This window comes from Chelonoidis abingdonii, chromosome 17 (assembly GCF_003597395.2).
Source record: "Chelonoidis abingdonii isolate Lonesome George chromosome 17, CheloAbing_2.0, whole genome shotgun sequence".
Lineage (NCBI taxonomy): Eukaryota > Metazoa > Chordata > Testudines > Testudinidae > Chelonoidis > Chelonoidis abingdonii.
In genome coordinates this window covers 9,374,563-9,395,950 of record NC_133785.1, presented here as the reverse complement: position 1 = coordinate 9,395,950, position 21,388 = coordinate 9,374,563, and the positions used below count along the sequence as shown (strand labels likewise).

Genomic DNA, 21,388 nt, shown 5'->3' with positions numbered 1-21,388 from the left:
TCAGTTGGGGTCTGTGCAGTGCCTGGCAGAATGCCCCCCCTCCCCACCCCGTGTTAGTTGAGATCTGTGTAGTGACTGATACAATGGAACAATAGTCTGAGTTGGAGCCTCTAACTGTAATGCCAATAATAATCACCCAGTGCAAAGCAGGCTTGGTGCCCTTGTGTACTGGAGGCCTAATGCCTTCCAAACACTGCCCTTTGTCCCACATTTACTGAACCAGGAGATTTTGTCTCCCTTTCCCTTCAAGCTAATCGCTCAAACCCAGAGTAGAACTTTAACCCAAGTAAGATGATTATGGTTTACATAACCCACACAAGCACCCGTTTAACCCAATCAGTTTCCTAAAGCTCCCCCTCCGCCCCATTACCACCATGACACATACACAGTTTCCAGCATCCCAAAAAGAAACAGTCCAACTGAGGTATCCAAGTTCACACCACAGGTTGCTCAGATCTTCTTCCAACAGACTAGGATCCCCGCTGAGACCCCAGATCTTGGGGTGGATGCCAGGCTGATAGCGGTTTCAACGTTGTAGGCAAGAATTTAGTGGGGTTGTGATAAAGGGAACTTTTTTCTGAGACAATAAGACTGAACTTTCCCATGCAGCTGTCCAAGTTTTGCTTTTCTCCTGTAGGAAGTGGCAGGCTATAGCTGTCGTGCTTTGACAGATCTCTAAAGAGAGCTGGAACTTTTGTAGGAGGTGCCCTTTCCAAATGCAGCTCCATTTGTGAAACTTATTGAAGTCCTCAGGAGGCGAGTTAACAGTGGATCCATTCATCATGAGTTTTGCCGAACTCCTAGACAGCACTGGCGGCATGGGCCGCTTTCAAATCATCCATGTCGCTTTGCTTGTTATCCCTGTTTTAATGACAGCCTCTCATAACCTCCTGCAGAATTTTTCTGCTGCTGTCCCAAGACACCACTGCCAGATCCGCGTCGCTGCTAACAGCACGGGTGGTACAAACATGACTCAAAGGCTGAGCACAAAAGAGCTCTTGAGGATCTCCATCCCCATGGATGGGGACTGGGAGCCGGAGAAGTGTCGCCGGTTCATCACCACCCAGTGGCAGCTCCTAAGTCCCAACGCCACCATCGCGAACGAGACAGAGATGGAAACAGAGCCATGCACAGATGGGTGGACCTACGACAAGAGCATCTTCACCAACACCATCATTATGGAGGTAAGGAAGGGCCTAAAGCACTCACCACTGCTTAGCAAAACCCTGCGTTGCTTGGGTGTTGTTGATCAATATTTACAGCTGATTGCACAGGAGCAGGAGGAAGTGTGGTCCAGCCAGTGAACTGTGACTTGGGTTCAATTCCTGTCTCTGAACCATTCCTACTGGATCAGATCCAAGGCCCATTCAGCCCAGTTTCCTGTCTTGGACAATGGCCAGCAGCAGATGCTTCAGAGACAGGTGTAAGAACCCTGCAGTAACCCCATGTGAGATAACCTGTCCCATACACAGGTATCATCCTGATCTGTAGTAGTTGGAGATCGACTCAAGCCCTGAAGTACCAGGTTTAGTATCCCTCCCAGAAGCCTTGTTGTTGTTGTTATGATTACTCTGGATGTTTTTGATATCCATAGAAATGTCTAATTCCTCTTTCAATCTTGTTAACGTCTTCCCCTCAATGACTTCATGTGGCAGTGAGTTCCACAGGCTAATCCCACATCATGTGAAAAAGTGTATTTCCTCTCATCAGTTTTGAACTCCCATCTATTAATTTCATTGAACATCCCCTTGTTATGAGACAAGAAGAACAGATGCTCCTGATCTGCTGCGTCTCTCCCACTCGTTGTTTTATAGACTTTTATTCTGTCCCCTTTAATTCATCTCCTTTGCAAGGTAAATGATCCCAGTTCTTTCAATCTCTCTCCACAAGAGAGTTTCTCAGGCTCTTGGTCATTCTTGTTGTCCTCCAATGATCCCCTTTTAGTTCTGCAATATCCTTTGTGAGATGGGGTGACTAGATCTGCACCCAGCAATCTCTTCATCTCTCTGTCCCTCACATTCCCATATCGGTAAAACATGGATAATTCTTCCTTTCTCCCACCTATGTCTATTTGGAATGTAAATCCTTAAGGCTGGGGGCTCTCTTTTACTGTGTTTGCATGTTTTAATTTTTAATAATGGAGATATACCTATGTCCTAGAACTGGAAGGGACCCCCAAAGGTCATCAAGTCCAATCCCCTGCCTTCACTAGCAGGACCAAGTACTGATTTTGCCCCTTCCTGGAGCTTCTACCTGCTGCTAGAATAGAAAATAATAATGTCATATATGATGAGACACTCTTGCTCTCCATGCCTTCTGCTCCTATTATTTACTGACAATTTGTGCTGGGAAGGAACGTTCAGATTATCAAAGGGGATTCTGGTAACTGTTTGCCAGATGGTTAGAAATGGCTGTAGCTGGATATAATCAAACTCAGCCCTTCCCATGATTCAAAGAGCTTTACAAACTTGTCCATTGCTGTGAGCTAAGTGTGTAGTAGTACCATTAACTCCATTTTACAGATGGGGAAACTGAGGCACAGGGTGGTGACGTGACTTGCCCAAGTCACAGTTGTGTCAACCAGAGAGCTGGCTACAGAGCCCAGGAGTCCTAGGCTTTCAGTCCTACTCCTGTAACCCCTAGAATCACACAGGCTGCCATAGAACCCAGGAATCCCAGTCCTAGTGCTCTAGGCACTAGAACATTCTCCTTCCAAGTGCCAGGAGCAGAACCCAGGAAACCTGATGCCCAGTCTCTGTTTAACCACTAGACCCCTCTCTCCTCCCACAGCTGTGGATAGAACCCAGCAATCCTGACTCCCAGCCCCCCACTCTATCCTCCTAGACCCCACTCCTCCACAAGAGCTCTGACTAAAACCCAGGAGTCCTTAGGCCCAGTCCCTGCTTTAACCAATACACGTAATTCCACAGTTTGGAATTATAACCCACAATGCTCTGCTCTAACCACTAGGCAACACCATGCAGCTGCATAATAGTAAATACCCAATACTAAGATGGTCATTTATTTAAATATCCACAAGTAGTTATATCACTCACACATGTGACCTCATACAAGCTGCGAGCCACCCCGTTAACAAATCCACTGACACAGCAAAGTACTGTTTGCTTGTTTAACCAATGCTGAGCTGCAGGACTGCACACAGAGAAACTTCCCTGCCCTTGACAATTCTCAGATTGTTGGTTAGTTAAATATTTACTTGCAATTTTTTTAAAAATATAAATACAAAGCAGGGATTAATTTTATTTTAAATGTAACCTTATTTACCAAATGCAATGGTGCCAATAAAATCATTATTGTTATTAAAATATCTGTAGTGCCTCGAGATCCCAACTAAGAGCAGGGCCCCCTTGTGCCAGGCACTGTACAGACCCTGACTGAGACAGGGGCCCCCATTGCGCCAGGCAATGCACAGACACAGTCAGAGAAACAGTCCCTACCCTGAAGAGCCAACAATCTAAACAGACAGTGGGTGGGAGGGGAAACAACTTACCCAAGGTCACATGGCAGGTCAGCCGGAGAGCATACACCAGAACCCAGCTCTCTCGAGTCCCAGGCCAGCAGATTGTCACTAGGCCACCTTTCTTCTGCTTCAAGGGTTTCTAGTGCTCAAAACTCTTGGTGGGGGTGCAGGAGCAGAGGCAGCAGCCCTTGTGACCTCTTGCTCTATGCCTCCTCCTTTTGCTACCTGCAGCCTGAGGCATTCCACTTTGAAGTCCATCAACCACCTAATATGGTCATTACAGAACTGCTGGGGATAATTCCCCTTAGCCCAGGGGTTCTCAAACTGGGGGTCGGGACCCCTCAGGGGTTTGCAAGGTGATTATATGGGGGGTCGTGAGCTGTCAGCCTGCACCCCGAACCCCACTTTGCATCCAGCATTTATAATGGTGTTAAATATATTAAAAAGTGTTTTTAATTTATAAGCAGGTCGTACTCAGAGGCTTGCTGTGTGAAAGGGGTCATCAGTGCAAAAGTTTGAGAACCACTGCCTTAGCCCCTAGACACCAGCTATCCCAGCTCTCCATTATACCCTTGTCTGCTAAGTTAAATACTCTCCCCATCCATAACATTGGCTGTTTCGTCCTTGTGTGGGTATGAGCGGCTTGTTATGACAATGTCTTGACCCTCTTTCCTCCCCTGCAGTGGGACCTGGTGTGTAACCTGCGGACGCTCGGACAGATGGCTCAGTCAATTTACATGGCTGGGGTGCTGGTGGGAGCGCTTGTGTTTGGAAGCTTAGCAGACAGGTGGGTCTCTGAAAGGCTCTTCCTTCTCCCTGCTCTGAGAGCAGCTACAGGGGCCCAGAAAGCAGCAGCCATGAGATGAATGGTATCTGCTGGGGCTAAGAGCAAAAGTCCAGGCAGTGAACTGAATATTTAAATTTTGACTTCAGAGATGATGTTTACCCAAGGGGCAGAATAATCTCAGGGTCTAATAGCCTAGTGTGTCCAGATGCAAAGCTGAAGTAAATCAGCATCACTCCCCTGAAGTCAGTGGAGCCAGATTCCTAGCTCGTGTAAATCGGCACCACTCATTGGTACCAACAAGCATTTTTCTATTGTATTCAATGAGCATTGGATGAGGCCCATTCATACCAGCTGAGGATCTGACCCACGGCCTGGCAGTTGCTACATTTTCCTTTGCTTATGTTCATCCTCTTCCTTCTAGTTGCATTCCTTCTCCCTGCATGATCGCGTGCCCATTGAAGTCAAAGGCACGACTCCCATTGTTTTCCATGCTGCAGTAGCCCAGAAAGCAACTCCTCTCAGTGCTTGCGGTTTACCCTTTCCCCAACACTTGAGATGGTGATCCACGTCCCCTTGTAGTCATTGCTTAGCCGCATTTAACTCATTTATAGCCTTGCCTTGTGGGTCAGTCCCTCCAGAGCCCTGGTCATTCGTGCTTGCTCTCCCCTGAGCACCTTACAGGCTAGGTCAGAACACACAGAGATTAGATTAGATAAAATAGATAATCTGTATCCCCGTGCCCAGGACTGAATGCAGATTGCCAGGTGTGGTCGCATCAGTGCTGTCCCCACCTATCCACAGGGTTCTGTGGCTCTGCATATACAGGACTCTATCAGTCACCAGACCCCAGCACAGCTATTAACATGCCTTCCTGTACCACAGGTTCGGGCGGAAGGCTCTCCTGAGCTGGTCTTACCTGCAGATGGCTGTCTCGGGCACCTGCACTGCCTTCTCGCCCAATTTCACCGCATACTGCATCTTCCGCTTCCTGGTTGGGATGGCCCTTTCTGGGATCATCCTCAACTGTATGTCACTGGGTAAGGGACCTTCTTTCACTGCTCCTTCTTTTTAACCTGGGAAAATTCACCCTGGTCATAACTACCTGCATTACGGTTGCTCCTAGGAGACCCCAACACAATGCACACTTTATTTCTGGTATTACACTAGCACCTAGAAACCCCATTCTGGTGTGTGCATAATTAGAAGTGTTGCAGTAGCACCTTGATGACCCAGTATAGTGTGTATATTAGGGATATTACTGTATAGTGTGCATATTAGGGATATTACAGTAGCACCTACAGGCCCTTACGAAGATCAGGGCCACATTAGGTTGGACAGGTTATTAGTAGTGTTATAATAGCACCCAGAGACACTAAGTAAAATCAGGGGCTCATTACAGTCTGTGCAGTAGCATCTAGCAGCCCTAAGATCTGGTCCCCATTATGCAACGCACTGGATGTCTACCTCCCCCTTTGTGTCTGCTGCGCAGAGGATATAACTCTGCTCCAGCTACAGAGCCCTGCTGAACGGACAGCCACCATCTTAGTGACTCGGGGCTGGGCACTGACCCAGAGAACCTCCAAGCTAATGAGTTCTTTAGCTCAGCCAGTAGAGACTCACGAACGCAGCACTGGGTTACATGTGCACATAGTGAGACTGTCCCGGCCCCAAAGAGCTTGTAATAGACAAAGGAAGAATTATTGTCCCCATTTTATAGACGAGGGTTCAGAGGGGTTTGATTTTCCCACCATCATACAGGGATCCTGTGCCAGAGCCAGGAACCAAACCCAGCTCACCCGAGTCCCCCTGAGAGGCCAACCTACCTCTCAAGCCCCAGCAGCCCTCATTAACTGGGAGAGCTGTGAAGCGCCTGTCCTACTTCTCATGACCCACCCCAGCCAGAAGGCAAGACACACGTCCCTGGTATGCGGTGAAAGAGCTCTAACAATCCCCCACATCTCTGTTAGCACCTGAGCTAACAATGGCAATGCAGATTAGGGGCTGGTATTTTTTATCACTGTCTTCTCTATAGCTGCTCAGAACAGATCACATTATAATTGCATATCCTAGGACCCAGATTATTATTATTCATATTGCAGTAACCTAAGAGCACTAACCTAGGAGCCTCACTCATGGACCAGCACCCTGTTGTGCTAGATGCTGCACAGACACAGAACAAAAAGATGGTTCCTAAGTAACCTACTTTTTTTTTCTTTTGGGATTCTCAATGTTCTCGTTTTCCAGGCAAATATCTGATTCCTCTTTTGAATGCTGCTAAGGTCTCAGCCTCAAGGTGAACTTATGACAGTGATCAGAGGGAGAGCCGAGTTAGTCTGGATCTGTGAAAGCAGCAGAGTCCTGTGGCACCTTACAGACTAATAGACATATTGGAGCAGGACTCTTTGCTGCTTTTATGACAGTGAGTTACGCAGACTAATGGTGCGTTGTTATACAGGACTCCCAGCATTGCTTTGCAGCCAACCCTGCCCTCAAATGCCTGGTTTTCATTTCTGGATGCTGTTTTCCTGCTCTTGTTGGTTTTGACCTGGCCCCAGCATACAAATATTTATCCCTGCGTTTGCATGTATCACTTCTGCTTATATTCAGCCCGAGCCAGGAGGGTGTCTCAGAGGGAGCCCGGGATTGTAGCATCACTGGATTACAATAATAATACCTTGCAATTAAGGACATGTTAAAAAAAAGTTTGCTTTGGAATTGTGGGTGTGGGTTTGAGTCGGTCCATTCTAATATTAATGGCACTAAAACAGTCACTGTTATGGTAGCACCTAGAAGTTCTGACTGAAACCGGAGTCCCCATTGTGCCAGGCACTAAACAGACCCCAAGATCAGGGCCCCCACTGTGCTGGGTGTTGACAGTCCCTGATTGTGCCTGGTGCTGCACAGACTTCACTCAAGATCCGGGCATCCATTGTGCTGGGCCCGGTCCATTCACATAGTGAGCAACAGTTCCTGCCTTGAAGAGTTTATGGTTTAAAATACACAAAGGGTGGGAAAGTGGAGTAGGAGACAAAGGGTGGTGTACTGAGACCACTGCCGACTGTGCTGACCAGCACAATCTCATTGTTTCTTGGTGTCCCCCCATCTGTCTTTCTGCATCCAGCTGTTGTCTCTTGTCTTATATTTTAAACTCATCTCTTTGTTGTGGGTGTGTACAGCACCTAGCATAATGGGGTTCTGGTGCATGATTCCTAAGGCTGTGTCTACACTGGCAACTGAACGACAAAACTTTTGTCTTTTGGAGGCGTTAACCCCTACCCCCCACCCCCTGCTCCCTGAAAGTTTTGCCACAACAAGCATCATGTGTGAACAGCGCGTTGTTGGCAGGAGCACGCTTCTGATGACAGTGCAAACGCCGCTTATTGGAGATAGAAGGTTTTTTTTATCAGCAAGAGAGCCAACAAACAGTGGCTACACTGCACAACTTTTAGCAGCACGGCTGTGGCAACACAGCCGTGTCGCTAAATGCTGTGTAGTGTAGACATAACCTAAGTCAGGGTTTCTCAAACAGGGGTCGCTGCTTCTGTAGGGAAAACCCTTGAAGGGATGGGACAGTGTGTTTACCTGCCCCGTCCGCAGGTCCGGCTGATCGTGGCTCCCACTGGCCGCGGATCGCTGCTCCGGGCCAGTGGGAGCTCCTGGAAGCAGCAGCCAGTAAGTCCCTCAGCCTGCGCCACTTCCAGCAGCTCCCATTGGCCCGCAGCAGCGATCTCAAACCGAATTTGCAAATAGTTTTGGTCACCCTGAACCTGTATTTTTCAGTAAATAAACTGAGTCCAAAACATTTTGCCCAGCTCTTGTATTAACCCCTTTGGTCTGGGTGCCTTCCTTTCCAGTTGTTGAGTGGGTGCCAATCAATGTACGGACCATAGCCGGCACAGTGGTGGGATACTGCGCTACCATCGGGCAGATTGTTCTTGCAGGCTTGGCATATGCCCTCCCGGACTGGCGCTGGTTACAATTCACCGCATCTATGCCCTTCTTCATCTTCTTTCTCTACTCCTGGTAAGTGCATTGCTGATAGGTTCACAGGGCTAGATTCTGATCTCACTCTTAGGGCTGGTCTACACTGGGGGGGAAATCGATCTAAGATACGCAACTTCAGCTACGTGAATAGCGTAGCTGAAGTCGAAGTATCTTAGATCGAGTTACTTACCATCCTCACAGCGCGGGATCGATGTCCACAGCTCCCCCTGTCGACTCCACTACCGCCTTTCACGTTGGTGGAGTTTCGGAGTCAACAGGAGCTCATTCAGGGATTGATATATCGCGTCTAGATGAGACGCGATATATCGATCCCCGAGAAATCGATTGCTACCCGCCGATACGGCCGGTTGTGAAGACGTACCCTGAGATACCCATCTGATTTATCTGTGATCAGCTACACAGCCTAATGCCCTCATTGTTTGCAGCTGTCTTTACTACGTAAAGGAGCTTGACTGGTCCTGAAAGAATGTGCTGGGCACACCCATTGGCTTTACCAAGGTCTGTGACTGTCTCTGGATCCAAGGCAGTCATTTGTACCTGTCAATGCAGAAAATGCATATATTCAAGGGCTAGTACTGTAGAGGCTCAAACTCAGCTGGGAGCTGTAGGTCCTACTATAATGGAAATAACAACAACTTGGTGGAGCTCCTCTGTGTTTGCAACAGTGTAACAACTTCTCAGAATCTTCCCCACAAGCTCTTAGCTCTACCCACCCCCATGAGCCGCAAATTCCTACAAAGAGAACCCAACTGGAAAGAAGGAAGCACTCCATTGTTTCTTGGCATTGCTGCTCATTTTGCAGGTGGTTTGCAGAGTCCGCTCGCTGGCTGGTTCTATCAGGAAAACCGGACCGAGCAGTGCAGGTGCTTAAGAAAGTTGCTCAGATAAACAGAAAAAAAGAAGAAGGAGACAAGCTCGATACTGAGGTAAAGAGATGAATGGAATTGTTGCACCATCAAAAGAAACCACAGATAATCATATCTTATGTGCAATAAGGATGGTTACCCTGAGAACTTAAGTGATGTATAGGCTTGCAGCTGGCCCTCTGAACTGTATGATGCACTAGGGTCAGAAGTGCCCAGGATGCACCACCTCATCTCTCCAAGACGGTGCATCATGGGAGATATAGTCCAACCAGGGAGTCTGGCCTGTAGAGAAGAATGGGAGCGTGAGACTTCTGAATTACAACTTCCATGAGCCACCAGGGCAGCATTCCTAAACAGAAATATTTCCATTTCTAGTCTGTTTCAGTATTTGAATTTTCACTGAAAATTTGAAATTTTGCATGGGAAAAAACTCCCACATTTTCTGTCCAGATCTATTCATGCATCATTGCATGATACTCATGCATTTAGCAGTAGAATTGGTCAGGAATTTTCCAAATAAAATCAACAAATTTCTCATTTTGAAAAGTTTTTGGAAAAAAGTTTCAAAATTCCCATTTCAAACATTTCTTAAAAGAAAATTTCAATATTTTCAGTTTCAACATTTTTGCTAATTATAGTTTAAAAATTTAAATAGAAAAAATGTCAAAATTGAAATAAAACATTTCAAAAATGTCAAAATAATGTTTCAGATAATTCAAACTCCATTTTTTTTTCATACCGTCAATTTGTGCAAATTTTTGAGGCTGTCTTCTCATGCTGATTTGGGATCAGAAAAATGTGAGATCTCCAAAATTTTCCTGGGATGGGAAAACTGTTTCCCATCCAGCTCTTTGGCAGCTTTCTTGTGCATGCTATTAGCTCATGTCAAATCTTATCTAGTAGAGTGAGAGAGTGAACAAGACAATTCCGCCTTGAAATTTGTCCCAAGACATCGTGCATGAGGCTGGGATCCAGAAGTCCATGGGGATAAATGTCATCCTGGCATTTAAATAACATGCATAAAATTTCATTGTGGAGCTGCACAACGTTTGATAGCTATGCACAGATTATATTAAAGTGAAATTCATCCCTGAGTTAGCACAAGTTCTGTGCAGTACTTAAATCCCACCTAAACTATGTTTTTAAGGACTTAAATGTAACAACTGGTACATAAGTTTTGTGCTACACAAGAATTAATTTCACCTTGGGAGGAGTGTTGGAGATTCTGCAATATACCGTGAGCCAGCTGATGTTTTTGTTTACCCTGTTGTAAATCCAGAGTCAAAGGAGTTATTCCAAATTTACACTGGTGCAACTGAGAGCAGAATACACCCCTCAAACTTTGTCGTTCAATCCATTTAGGCTTTGGCAGCCAGGTGCTCAGCTAGAGTAAATCAGCATAGTTAATGTGTCTATGTCGATTTATATCAGCTGAGGAGCTAGTTCATGGACTCATAGATTTTAAGGCCATTAGACCATTAGTTTGACCTCCTGCATAACACAGGCCATAGAATTTCATCCAGTTACTATGTATTGAGCCCAGTAACTTATGTTTGACTAAAGCATTTTCCAGGAAGGCAGACAGTCTTGATTTGATGACATCAAGAGATAAGGAATGCACACTTCTCTTGGGAGTTTGTTTCAATGGTTAGTCATCTTCCCTGTTAACATTTTTTGCTTTATTCTAATTTGAATTTGTTGGGCTTTAGCTTCCAGCCACTGGTTCTTGGTCCGCCTTTCACTTTCTTGAGAGTCCTTTAATACTTGATATTTTCTTCCCAGGATTATACTCTGTAATCAAGTCACCTCTTAATCTTCCTTCTGATAAGATAAACAGATTCAGCTCCTTCAGTCGCTCACTCTAAGGCATTCTTTCTAGCCCTCAAATCATCATTCATAGATTTTAAGGCCAAAACAAGGGACCACCAGATCATCTAGCCAGACATGCCATATATTTCAGGCCACAGAATTTTCATCCAGTTACTTCTGTATTGAGCCCAATAACCCCTCTAGCCATACCCAAATACAAGCTGCTCAAGGTCATCTGAATAACCACACTTACTGATCTGGGATATTTGCTGACATTAATTTAATATATGGATTATATAAATCTAGCATGCTTCCAATGATTCTTAAATTCTGGCCCTAGTCCAGTGATCAAAATCAGACTACGAATTTGTTCGCCTTTTGTGCCAGAATTCTGATTTCTAATTCATTCCAAAGGACAAGAGTTTATTGTTTTTCCAACCTGAAAATCATTGTCATTAATATGCCTGGTAAGTCCCATGATTCTGACCTGCAGAAAGAAGCAGTTTCATTTGCAAAAGTAAACCTCTTAAGATGTGCAGAAAGATAAGACTGTGAGGTCTTAGCACTAATAAGAATTCTGATCCTCACACCAATGGACTGAACTAAGATTAGTAATTCCTGCCCTTTCATGATCTCAGCTGCTTGTTTCTCAAAGATAAACAGGGACACAAATGCCTTTGGGTACAAACTATGCTACTTGTATTTCACAATAGATTGCAGTATGTTTCAATACTAACAGTTCTATTATGTTAAGACAATGGCTTACGAGGTGTGGGGCTGAGCAGGGGGCACTCTCTCCTTGGAATCCATGATAGCCCTGATGCCCCAGTGCCATGCTAGGGAACACTGTGTTACAAGGAGTAAGATGGGGGGCCCCAGCAGGGGCGCTGTCCCCTCACAGTCAGTGCTGACCCCAGTGACCCACCATGATTCACTGGAGGTCAGTTAGTGGTCAGTTAAGGTCCCTGGGCCCCTTTCCAAATAGGGTTAGTTACCCCAGGGATAAAGCTGCCCTCACTTCAGTGGCATCTAGGCTAGGGCACAAGGGAGAATTTCAACTTTAACACTTCAGACCAAATTATCTCAGGACTAATGCCTCAGGAAAACCCATTGAAGTCAAATTATCTTCATCTTCTGTCCTAAGGTTGAGTAGCATTATTATGAGCTGTTAAAACAGCTTCTACTTTCCAACCCAGAGCATTTCAGTGGTGGATGAAGTGATCCAGTCTATCTGCATACATACCCCTCTATCTGTATCTATCTATGTTCATATGTAACTGGATGAACATTTTTAAAAAAAATCAGGAAAGTCTCTGTGTTCTGCTTTTCTCTTCAGTCTGTGTTAGGATCACTTCAACGTTGTGCCAGCTCCTGTAGCCAAGCAATAGCTCTTGGATGGTCACTAGAGGGGGATGCAGGATTGGTTGTATGTTTTCTTCTGTGCTGAGCTTACCCACAATCCTGGTCTGCTTTTGTTTCCTCTAAATGGAATGGTTCGAACATTTTAAAACAGCTCCTCTGCCGTCACAGGAATTGCCTGACTGGATTAGACCAGTGATCTGTGTAACCCAGTATCCTGTCTCTGATAGTGGCTAGCATGGAGTCCCATTCTAGGCTCTGGGAGAAGAGCAGGGTCTAGTGGTCAGAGCTGGAGGAGGCTGGGAATCGGGATTCCTGGGTTCCATTCCCAACTTTGGGAGGGGAGCGATGCCTACTGGTTAGAGCTAGGAACTGGGAATCAGGACTTCTGGGTTCTCATCCTATCTCAAACACTGGCAGACTATTCTTTATCCATCCGTTATTTTGTAGCCCTTTATCCGGTCCCCTCTTGCTGTGGTAAACATTCTGAATCCTTTCAGTCTCCTGAGAGTCTTTCCAGAGCTCTAATCATTCGCATCACGCATCTTTGCCTCCCCTCACTGCATATTTCTGCTACACCCTATGGGCCAGCTTTATTGTCAATTGACTTCAATAGTGCAACAACTGGTTTATACCAGCTGGGGATCTGGCCCCATTTTCTCCAATGGAGCATATCAAATGTGCTGAGCACAATGAGGAGGATGCAGCAGGATAATACGCCAGAATTATTTTTCTTACTGTCTCTTCCCCCTAGGTCTTGAAATCCAACATGCAGAAGGAAATGGCCTTGGCACAATCTTCCTACACGTTGTACAGTTTGGTCCGCACACCCAACGTACGCAGGATATCCTGCTGCATATCTAGTGTCTGGTAGGTGTGCTCTATTCTTTCTTTCTAACCCCAAGGCCCCAGTGTAACACTAGGGGGTACTGTGCTGCAGGGAGAGGGGTGGGGGGCTCAGTAGGGGGCACCCTCTCAGAGTCAGTGCAGAACCCAATGCCGACCACGATTCATTGGAGCTAAAAACATGTGGCCAGTCAAGATCCCACTGTCCCTTTTCCTATCTGAGTTAGTTACACTAGAGATAAATCTGGCCCCACTGTATATTTATAGCCCCCCTCCAATGACTATTCACAGGTTTGCTACCAGCTTTGCCTTCTATGGCTTGGCCATGGACCTGCAGCACTTCGGCTTCAACATTTATCTCATCCAGGTGGCTTTTGGCTCCATTGACATCCCGGCCAAGCTGGGCGCTGCCATCGGGATGAGCTTCATCGGCCGGCGCTTCACCCAGGCAGCTTCCGTCATCCTGGCAGGGCTGGCAATCCTGGCCAACATATTTGTGCCACGAGGTGGGCATTCAGGGTGCAGCAACCAAGGGAGGTACAGGGCTGAATGAAGATTACCTGGGACTCTAGTCATACCATGACATGGGACAGCCTACTCCCAAGATGATCTCCCCCTGGCCACAGCCCTCACAGCCCAAATCCACCCCTATGGCCATACCACCAGGGGCCTCCCCTGAACCAATACCCCGCCCCAGGGGCCTCCCCTGGCTCATGGCCCCAACCTCACAATCCAACCTCACCCCGTGGCCCTCCATCTTTGGCTGAACCCCTCCCCCACAGCCAAAGTCCTCTCCACAGCCTTGCCGCCATAGCCAAAACTGACCTCATGCCTTACCTCCCGCCAGCTATGCCTCTCCTCCACATCCCACCGCTGCACGACCCGACCTCGACCCCCACAGCCCAACCCTGACCTATGGCCCTGCGTCTCCTTGAAGTGGCAGAGGGAGTGATCCCCTTGGGAGCAGAACAAGAGTATCATGGGAGATGTTGTCCAGTCAGGGAGCCAGGCCCACAAAGGAGAATGGGGACAAGAGGCAACTGAACTACAACTCCCATGTGGCACTAGAATAGCATCAAAATATTTCAACTTTTGGGTGTTCATTTTTTGACACACACAAAAATGATATTGTCTGTGGGAGGCAGACACACTCTGTAAAAACTTTGTTTGGTTGAAAACCCCAATTTTCCATCAAAAAAACAGTTTTGATGGAAAATTTCTGACCATCCCTAATGTAGACATCTCTTTTATAGATCACAGTGTTACTCTGTCCATATCTCGGCTACATATTGTATATAGGCACTGAGTGACCAGCCTTGGCCAGGACTGTTTCAGCATCTGATCCCCATCATGACTGCTACCAGCACTGACCATTAACTCTCATCTTTTTATGTCCCCCCACAAGAGCTGAAGGCCTTACGTACATCCCTGGCAGTGCTTGGAAAAGGATGCTTAGCTTCTTCCTTTAACTGTTTGTACCTCTACACCGGCGAGCTGTACCCAACAGTCATCAGGTATCTACTGCAGCAACTCATCTATTTCTGCGTTAGATGAAAATCTACCCAATGCTTTACTCAAGTTAGGGGGTCAGAGCTTTACTCAAGACAGGGACCTCAGGTGCAGCTGGAACCAGAGCTCTGAATTTCCATTCCAAAGGAAGTTCCAACATTTCAAAATTTCTTTTGAGATGAAAATTCCAAAAAATTTCATTTCATAAATATCTGAACAACCTTATTGAAACTCAGGTTATTGGGTTCAACACGGGGTAACTGAGTGAAATTTAACAACTCATGTTATACCAGAGGTCAGACTAGAAGATCTACTGGTCCCTTTGGGCCTTAAACTCTATGAACATTTCACTAAGGACTTATCAAAACAGTAACTGATTTATCATTTCAACTATTATATCACATTCTATTATATAAACCTCTCGTAGCAATGTAGAGCTGGAAGGGACCTCAAGAAGTCATCTAGTCTACTCCCCCATGCTGAGGCAGGATTAAGTATACCTACACCACCCCTGACAGGTATTTGTCTAACTGTTCTTAAAAAAAACATGAAAAACAGGGATTCCACAACCTCCCTTAGTAACCTGTTCCTATCCTTAGAGTTTGAAAGTTTTTTCCTAAAACCCAGCCTGAATCTCCCATGCTGCAAACTAAACTGACTCCTTGGTCTAACCTTGGTGGACATGGAAAACAATTGATCGTCCTTTTTATAACAACTATTTACATATTTGAAGACTTATGTGTTTTCCCATTCCCCTGCCTCCAGTCTTCTCTAGACTAAACATGCCCAGTTCTACCCACCTTTCTTCATAGGTCAGGTTTTTCTAAACCGCTGATCATTTTTGTTGGTCTCCTGTGGACTCTCTTCAAGACACAGTACTCCAGCTGAGGCATCAACCATGCCGAGTAGAGTGGAACAATTGCCTCCTGTTCCTTACATACAACACTCCTGTTGCATCCCAGAATCACAGTGGCCTTTTTCACAACATCATGTCACTGTTGATGCACATTCAATATGTGATCCACTATAACCCTCAGATCGTTTTCAGCAGTACAACCACCTAGCCATCTATTCATCATTTTGTATATGTGCTTTCGATTTTTCCATCTTACATGCAGTTGTCACAGATCACCTGGCCCTTTAAGGGTAATTGAGCTCAGCCACACCTGCACCAGATTAGCTAGCCCCCGCCTTAGCTGGTCCTGGTCAGATATTGGAAAGACTCTGTTGAAGGGCCTGAGCAAGGCTCTGAAGGAGACTGTGAAAGGTTCCAGGGAAGGAGTCTGGGCTGTGTCCCACAGCCAAAGACAGACTGAAGGGTAACCCAGAAAGGATTGGGAACTGAGTCTGATGGGTGGGCTAAAGGGGACCCCAAGTGGGGACAAAGAACTTTTGATTGTGTTTGAACTTCTGTTACCTCAAGGGATGAGGTGACAGAACTTCTGTTACCTCAAGGGAACCCTGAGTGAGCCAGCCAGAGGTCTGAGCCATGTGAACCCCCACGAGAGACAGGAAAGCCAGAGGAGGAGGAAACTGAGGCAGAGAATGATTGCAGCACCACACTCAAGCAGCATGGGGTGCTACAAGGCAGGCATATCCCATGACACTAGTACTTTGTACTTGTCCTTATTGAATTTCATCTTATTGATTAATATAATAATCTCAAAATGATAAATCAGTTATCATTTCTGTAAGTCCCTATTGAACCATTTTGATAAAGTCTGTTCAATATTTCCAAGCCCTGCACTTTCCGTATGTCTGATTAGGTAAAGAACGCATCTGGGGGAGAGGAGGTTTCTTTCCTTTCATTGGCTGGGGGAGGGAAATAGATGAACCAATTGACCTCTGCCCTCCCCCACCCCTAATGTAAGGCTTCTCTTGTTCCAATCCTTGGGCTCCCAAGGCCCCACCAGGGCAAAAAGAAAAACAACAAAGCCCTTCAACCTCACTTAAATGAAATGTTTCAATCGTTTTTCACTGAAAATTTTGACGAAATCATTATGTTCCCATTAAATATTTCATTTTTCTTAAATCAGCATTTTCCAATGGCAAACTGTTCCGGTGGAAAATTTTCCTTCAGTTCTAGTCTTAGGCCTAAAGTAACATTTTCTGAATGACCTAAGTCCCATCTTCAAAACTTTCTCCCTGTTAAAAATGTGCATCTTGTTTCCAGTTTGAATCGGTCTAGCTCCAACTCCCAGCCCTTGGATCTCTCATTTGCCCTTTTTCTGATGCCTCAAAGGATGCATCTCAACTGGGAGATCACTTCTCCCCACCTAGGTATTTACAGACTATAACCCTATTGTACAGCATCAGCCTTCCTGTCACAGTGAGTCCTGACCTCAGTTTGGGGATAGCCTCAAAGATTAAAGTCAACCCCAAAACATTTAGTTTTGATCCCTCCCTACCCTGACATAATTTTTTTTTTAAATTAGCAAAAATGTGACCTTTTTCCCCACAGAAAAATTCGCTTTTGCAGAAACTGCATTTCCTGTTGAAGGGAAGTTCCTAACCGGCTCTAGAAATAAGGAAAGCCGGTTCTGATCAAAGGCCATTTCTGAGCAGACCAAGGGGAGAAAAAAGTCATGGGCAGATTGAGTCTGGTCTTTTCCAGAATCAGTCCAATAGTATCAAGATTTTATGATTTCTTCTTTAAAGGTTGTTTTCTACACTTGCAGACAGACCGGCATGGGGCTTGGGAGCACCATGGCTCGCGTGGGCGGCATAGTAGCTCCGGTGGTAAGGGTGACGGGGGAATATTTCCCATACTTCCCACCAATTATATATGGGACAGCTCCTATAATCTCAGGCATCGCTGCTATATTCCTGCCAGAAACCCTCAATGTGCCATTGCCTGACACTATAGAAGAAGTGGAGAGAGGGTTAGTTCACTTTCACTTCATTTTGATTGCATCCTCTCCTACAGTAGTTAGTCTGAGCCTTCTCTCTCTCGTATAAGTGGGAAAAAACTGCCTTGGATTCAATATAATTACACTATAGTAAGAGAAGAACTGACACCTCCCACCTTAACAGCAGCATGGGTTAGTGCTGGACAGAGTCAGGAGACTGGGTTTCACTCCCGTCACTCTGTGACTGTTTCCCCTCCCACTCTTTGTCTATTCTTCCTTTTTAGATCATAAGATCTTTAGGGCAGGGACTGTCTCCTATTACATGTCTGTCCAGCACCTGACCCAATGGGGTCCTGGTCTCAGTTAGGGTGGGTAAATAAGCCAGAGCTCAACTGGAGTCAATGTGTCCATATCCCCAGCCAGTGTAAATTGGTTACAGTGCCACTGAAGTGAATGAGGCCAGATTCCCAGGTGGTGTAAATAGATGAAGCTCAGTTGGAGTCAATGAGCCAGATCACCAGCTGGTGAAAATTGGACATATCTCCATTGAAGTTAGTGGCAAGCTGTGGCCTTAGGCCAATTCAAAACAGCAGAGGATCTGGCTCAATATTTATTTGTGTATGCGTGTATCTCTCTCTCTCTTTTTTTTTTGCTTTTTTTTTTTTTTTTTAAAGGAAAAGGGCCGGAGACCTAAAGAATGACGAGCAAAAGGAGAAGATTCTTCTGCAGACAATGGGGCCGGCAATGCTGCAGGAAGCCTGATGGTGTGATGCAAGCGGGGGCCCCTTGGGTTAGGTAGTCCTCTGCTCAGAGTGTCCCCCATGTTTCTGTACACAGCAGTACACTCACAGGGCCTGGCTCTGTGCAGTGCTGCAGAGCAGAGAGTGGTTGCAGGGGAGTCATAACAAATAAATGGCAGATTCCTCAGTCTTTGAAATATCTCTCTCAGACATACACGTGTGCACACACACTCCGATACTCGCACTCATACATACACTAACTCGTGTGCATGTTCACACTTACACTCATGCATACACCCAGTCCCATTCACACTGTCACACACATGCTCACACATACACCCTCATTCACTCAGGCAGACGTTCTCACACATTCCTGCTCACACACACTTGCAACAAACACACAGGTCGGCACTGTTAGAAGGCTCCCTCCCTTTCCACCACAGCTGATTAACACTCGACCTCCTGCCATCTGACAATAAGTTGGTTCCCAACCCAAATCTCATAAACAGCTGTGTTTTATGGAAAACTTACCCTATAAATCTAATGGATGGAATGTGTTTCATTCAGCTCCCATTGTAGAGAGGCTCATGGCCATTTTTCACATACCTGAATACCAGAGCCCTTGGGTCAGAGGAAATGTTTAAACAATCTCAATTACCATCACGGTCTGTTTCCATGGGGCGTAAACAGAACACTCCTGCTGCCTAATAAATGCCGATTCCTGTTAAGGCGGTGGTCTGGGATGACCCATTCATTTCCTGCCCATGGTATCACCACCTCTCCAATGGAGGACTCCCATTATGTCTCTGTTTCTGCTGAAGGGTTCAATCTTTTAGCCCTAAAATTATCTTCATCCCAGATGGGACAGAAAGTTTGGACCATATTCGTGGCTGGTGTAAATGGGCAAAGCTCCACTGACTTCAGTGGAGTGATGCCCCTTTACACTAGGCTGGGCATCTGGCCCCTTTACTCCAAAGAAACTTTGCCCAATTTACACCAGCTGGGGATCTGGCCCTATTGTTGCCAATGGAGTGACACCAACTGAGGATCTGCTTCATTAATTCTAGTGGAGCTATGGCTGATTTACATCAGCTGGGGATCTGGCCCGATTGCCTCCAATTGAGCTACAGGTCTAGTCCTGACTCAGAGAGGTTGAATGATTAGCGCAGTGGGGGAAGGGAAGTTAGGACTTCTGGAACATAGTCCCCTCCCAGCCCCTGGAAGCAAAGAGGTTACAGCACAGTTGAGACTGGGAATCAAGACTCCTGGGTACTATTTCTGGTTATGGGAAGGGAGTGGGATCTAGTGGATTAGAGAGGGGGGTGCTAGGAGTCAGGATTTCTGGATTCTATTGCCAGCTCTGGGACACAGGGGTCTAGTGCAGGGTTCTGCAACCTGCGGCACGTGAGCTGATTTTCAGTGGCACTCTGCTGCCAGCCAGGGTCCTGGCCACCTGCCCCACTCAGCCCGCTGCCGGCCTGGATGGACAGAACCCTGGGCCAGCAGCAGCCTGAGCAGGACCGGTGGATGGAACACCAGCCTGCTGCTGGTCTGGGGTTGCATCCGCCGGCCCCTGCCCGCCTAGGTCCGGGCCACTGGCCCTGCTCAGCTCGCTGCCAGTCTGGGGTTCCATCCGCCAACCCCTGTAAATGTAAAATGTATTACTGGCACGCAAAGCCTTAAATTACAGTAAATAAATGAACACTTGGCACACCACTTCTCAAAGGCTGCCAACCCCTGGTCTAGTGGTTAGATCAGATAGGGCTAGGAGTCAGGACTTCTGGGTCTACTCCTGATTCTATCTCTGGCCTCTGTGTAGTCTAAGTGGGTAGAACAATGGGCATTTGCTCCACTCCTTGGGACAATATCAGTGTATGATACTGAGCCTGGCCTATCAAAATAACTCTGTCATTCTGCATTGTATCAGATCTGGATCCATAGCTCTTGGTTTAATGCAAATAAAGAGAGAGGATGCATTTGGGACCCAAGTTCAATACATTATAAAGCACTCAGGGAACAGTTCATCCACTCCATTCTCTGGGCTGGATGAACATGTCTTATCCTATATCATTCTGTGTATAGATAGTGCCCTGTGCTGTGGAATGAAATGAGCTGAGATCATTCCATTTTAAGCACCAGGCAGTTCCATATTAAAACAACACTGAGAGGAAGGAGGATTCCTAACCTGGCCAAACTCAACTATCTCCTGTTATTTCATGAAGGATTTTCATTGGAATATTATTTCAAATTTCAGTGCTTCAAATAAACATCCCAAAGGCCTTTCTGTTTGGACTGCAGAGTTATTCAGGGAGGGACTGTCACCTAATGGTTAGAGTAAGCAGAGCTGGGAGTCAGGATTTCTGGTGTCTATTTCCAACTTTGGAAAGGGAATAGGATCTAGCAGTTGAAACAGGGAGCTGAAAGTCTGGATTTTGGGGTTCTACTCCAAGCTCCAGGAGGGAGAGTGTGGTCTTAGTGTTTATGGCAGGAAAGCCTGGAACTGGGAGTCAAGACTCCTGGGTTCTGTTCCCTGCTCTGGAACAGAATGTGGTCTAATAATCAAGCAAGGGACTGCAACCAGGAATCAGATTCCTGGGTTCTACTGCCAGAGGCCAATGTGGTCTAGTAATGCCCTTCCAAGTGGGAGCTGGAACTCTGGGGTTCTATTCCTAGTTTGGTTAGTGTTTCACTTGCCGTCTCTGGGCCTCAAATTCTCCCCTTATAAAACAGAGCTTTGAAATCCTTATATAAAAGGGATTACTTTAAAAGTGCTACAAATTATTACGCTAATGCTATTTTTTAATCTCTAGAACAGATCCCTTGTAAGTACCTGAACCAAGTATTGAAAAAAATAAACACATCATTTATCTGGGCCACAACTAAAGTGCTGTGAGATCTGGTCTACAGATTATTTGTGTGACAGTAGCGCCTAGATCAGAGGCTCATGATGTGCGCATTATTAACCCTACAGTAGTGCCCAGAAGCCCTAACTGAGATCCGGGGGCTATTATGGTGAGTGTGCATTATTATTAGCATTACGTTAGCATCTATGGGCCTCAGTCAAGATTGGGGTCTCATTATGGTGTGTGCATTATTAGTAGTATTACTGTAGTGCCTAGAGAGCCCAGTCCAGATGA

The 21,388-nt window shown here is 46.1% G+C and overlaps 1 protein-coding gene across 1 annotated transcript; it reads left to right on the top strand.

Moving 5' to 3' along the window:
* The first annotated feature begins 577 nt into the window (after window positions 1-577).
* Window positions 578-20,907, top strand: LOC116838771 (solute carrier family 22 member 6-A-like). The gene is made up of 10 exons (XM_032804229.2): window positions 578-1,184; window positions 4,165-4,268; window positions 5,151-5,305; window positions 8,123-8,291; window positions 9,076-9,199; window positions 13,062-13,177; window positions 13,445-13,659; window positions 14,559-14,667; window positions 17,341-17,544; window positions 18,186-20,907. Exons 1-10 carry the CDS (start codon window positions 783-785, stop codon window positions 18,271-18,273), a joined length of 1,686 nt encoding a protein of 561 aa, XP_032660120.1. The 5' UTR covers window positions 578-782; the 3' UTR covers window positions 18,274-20,907.
* Window positions 20,908-21,388: the final 481 nt, after the last annotated feature.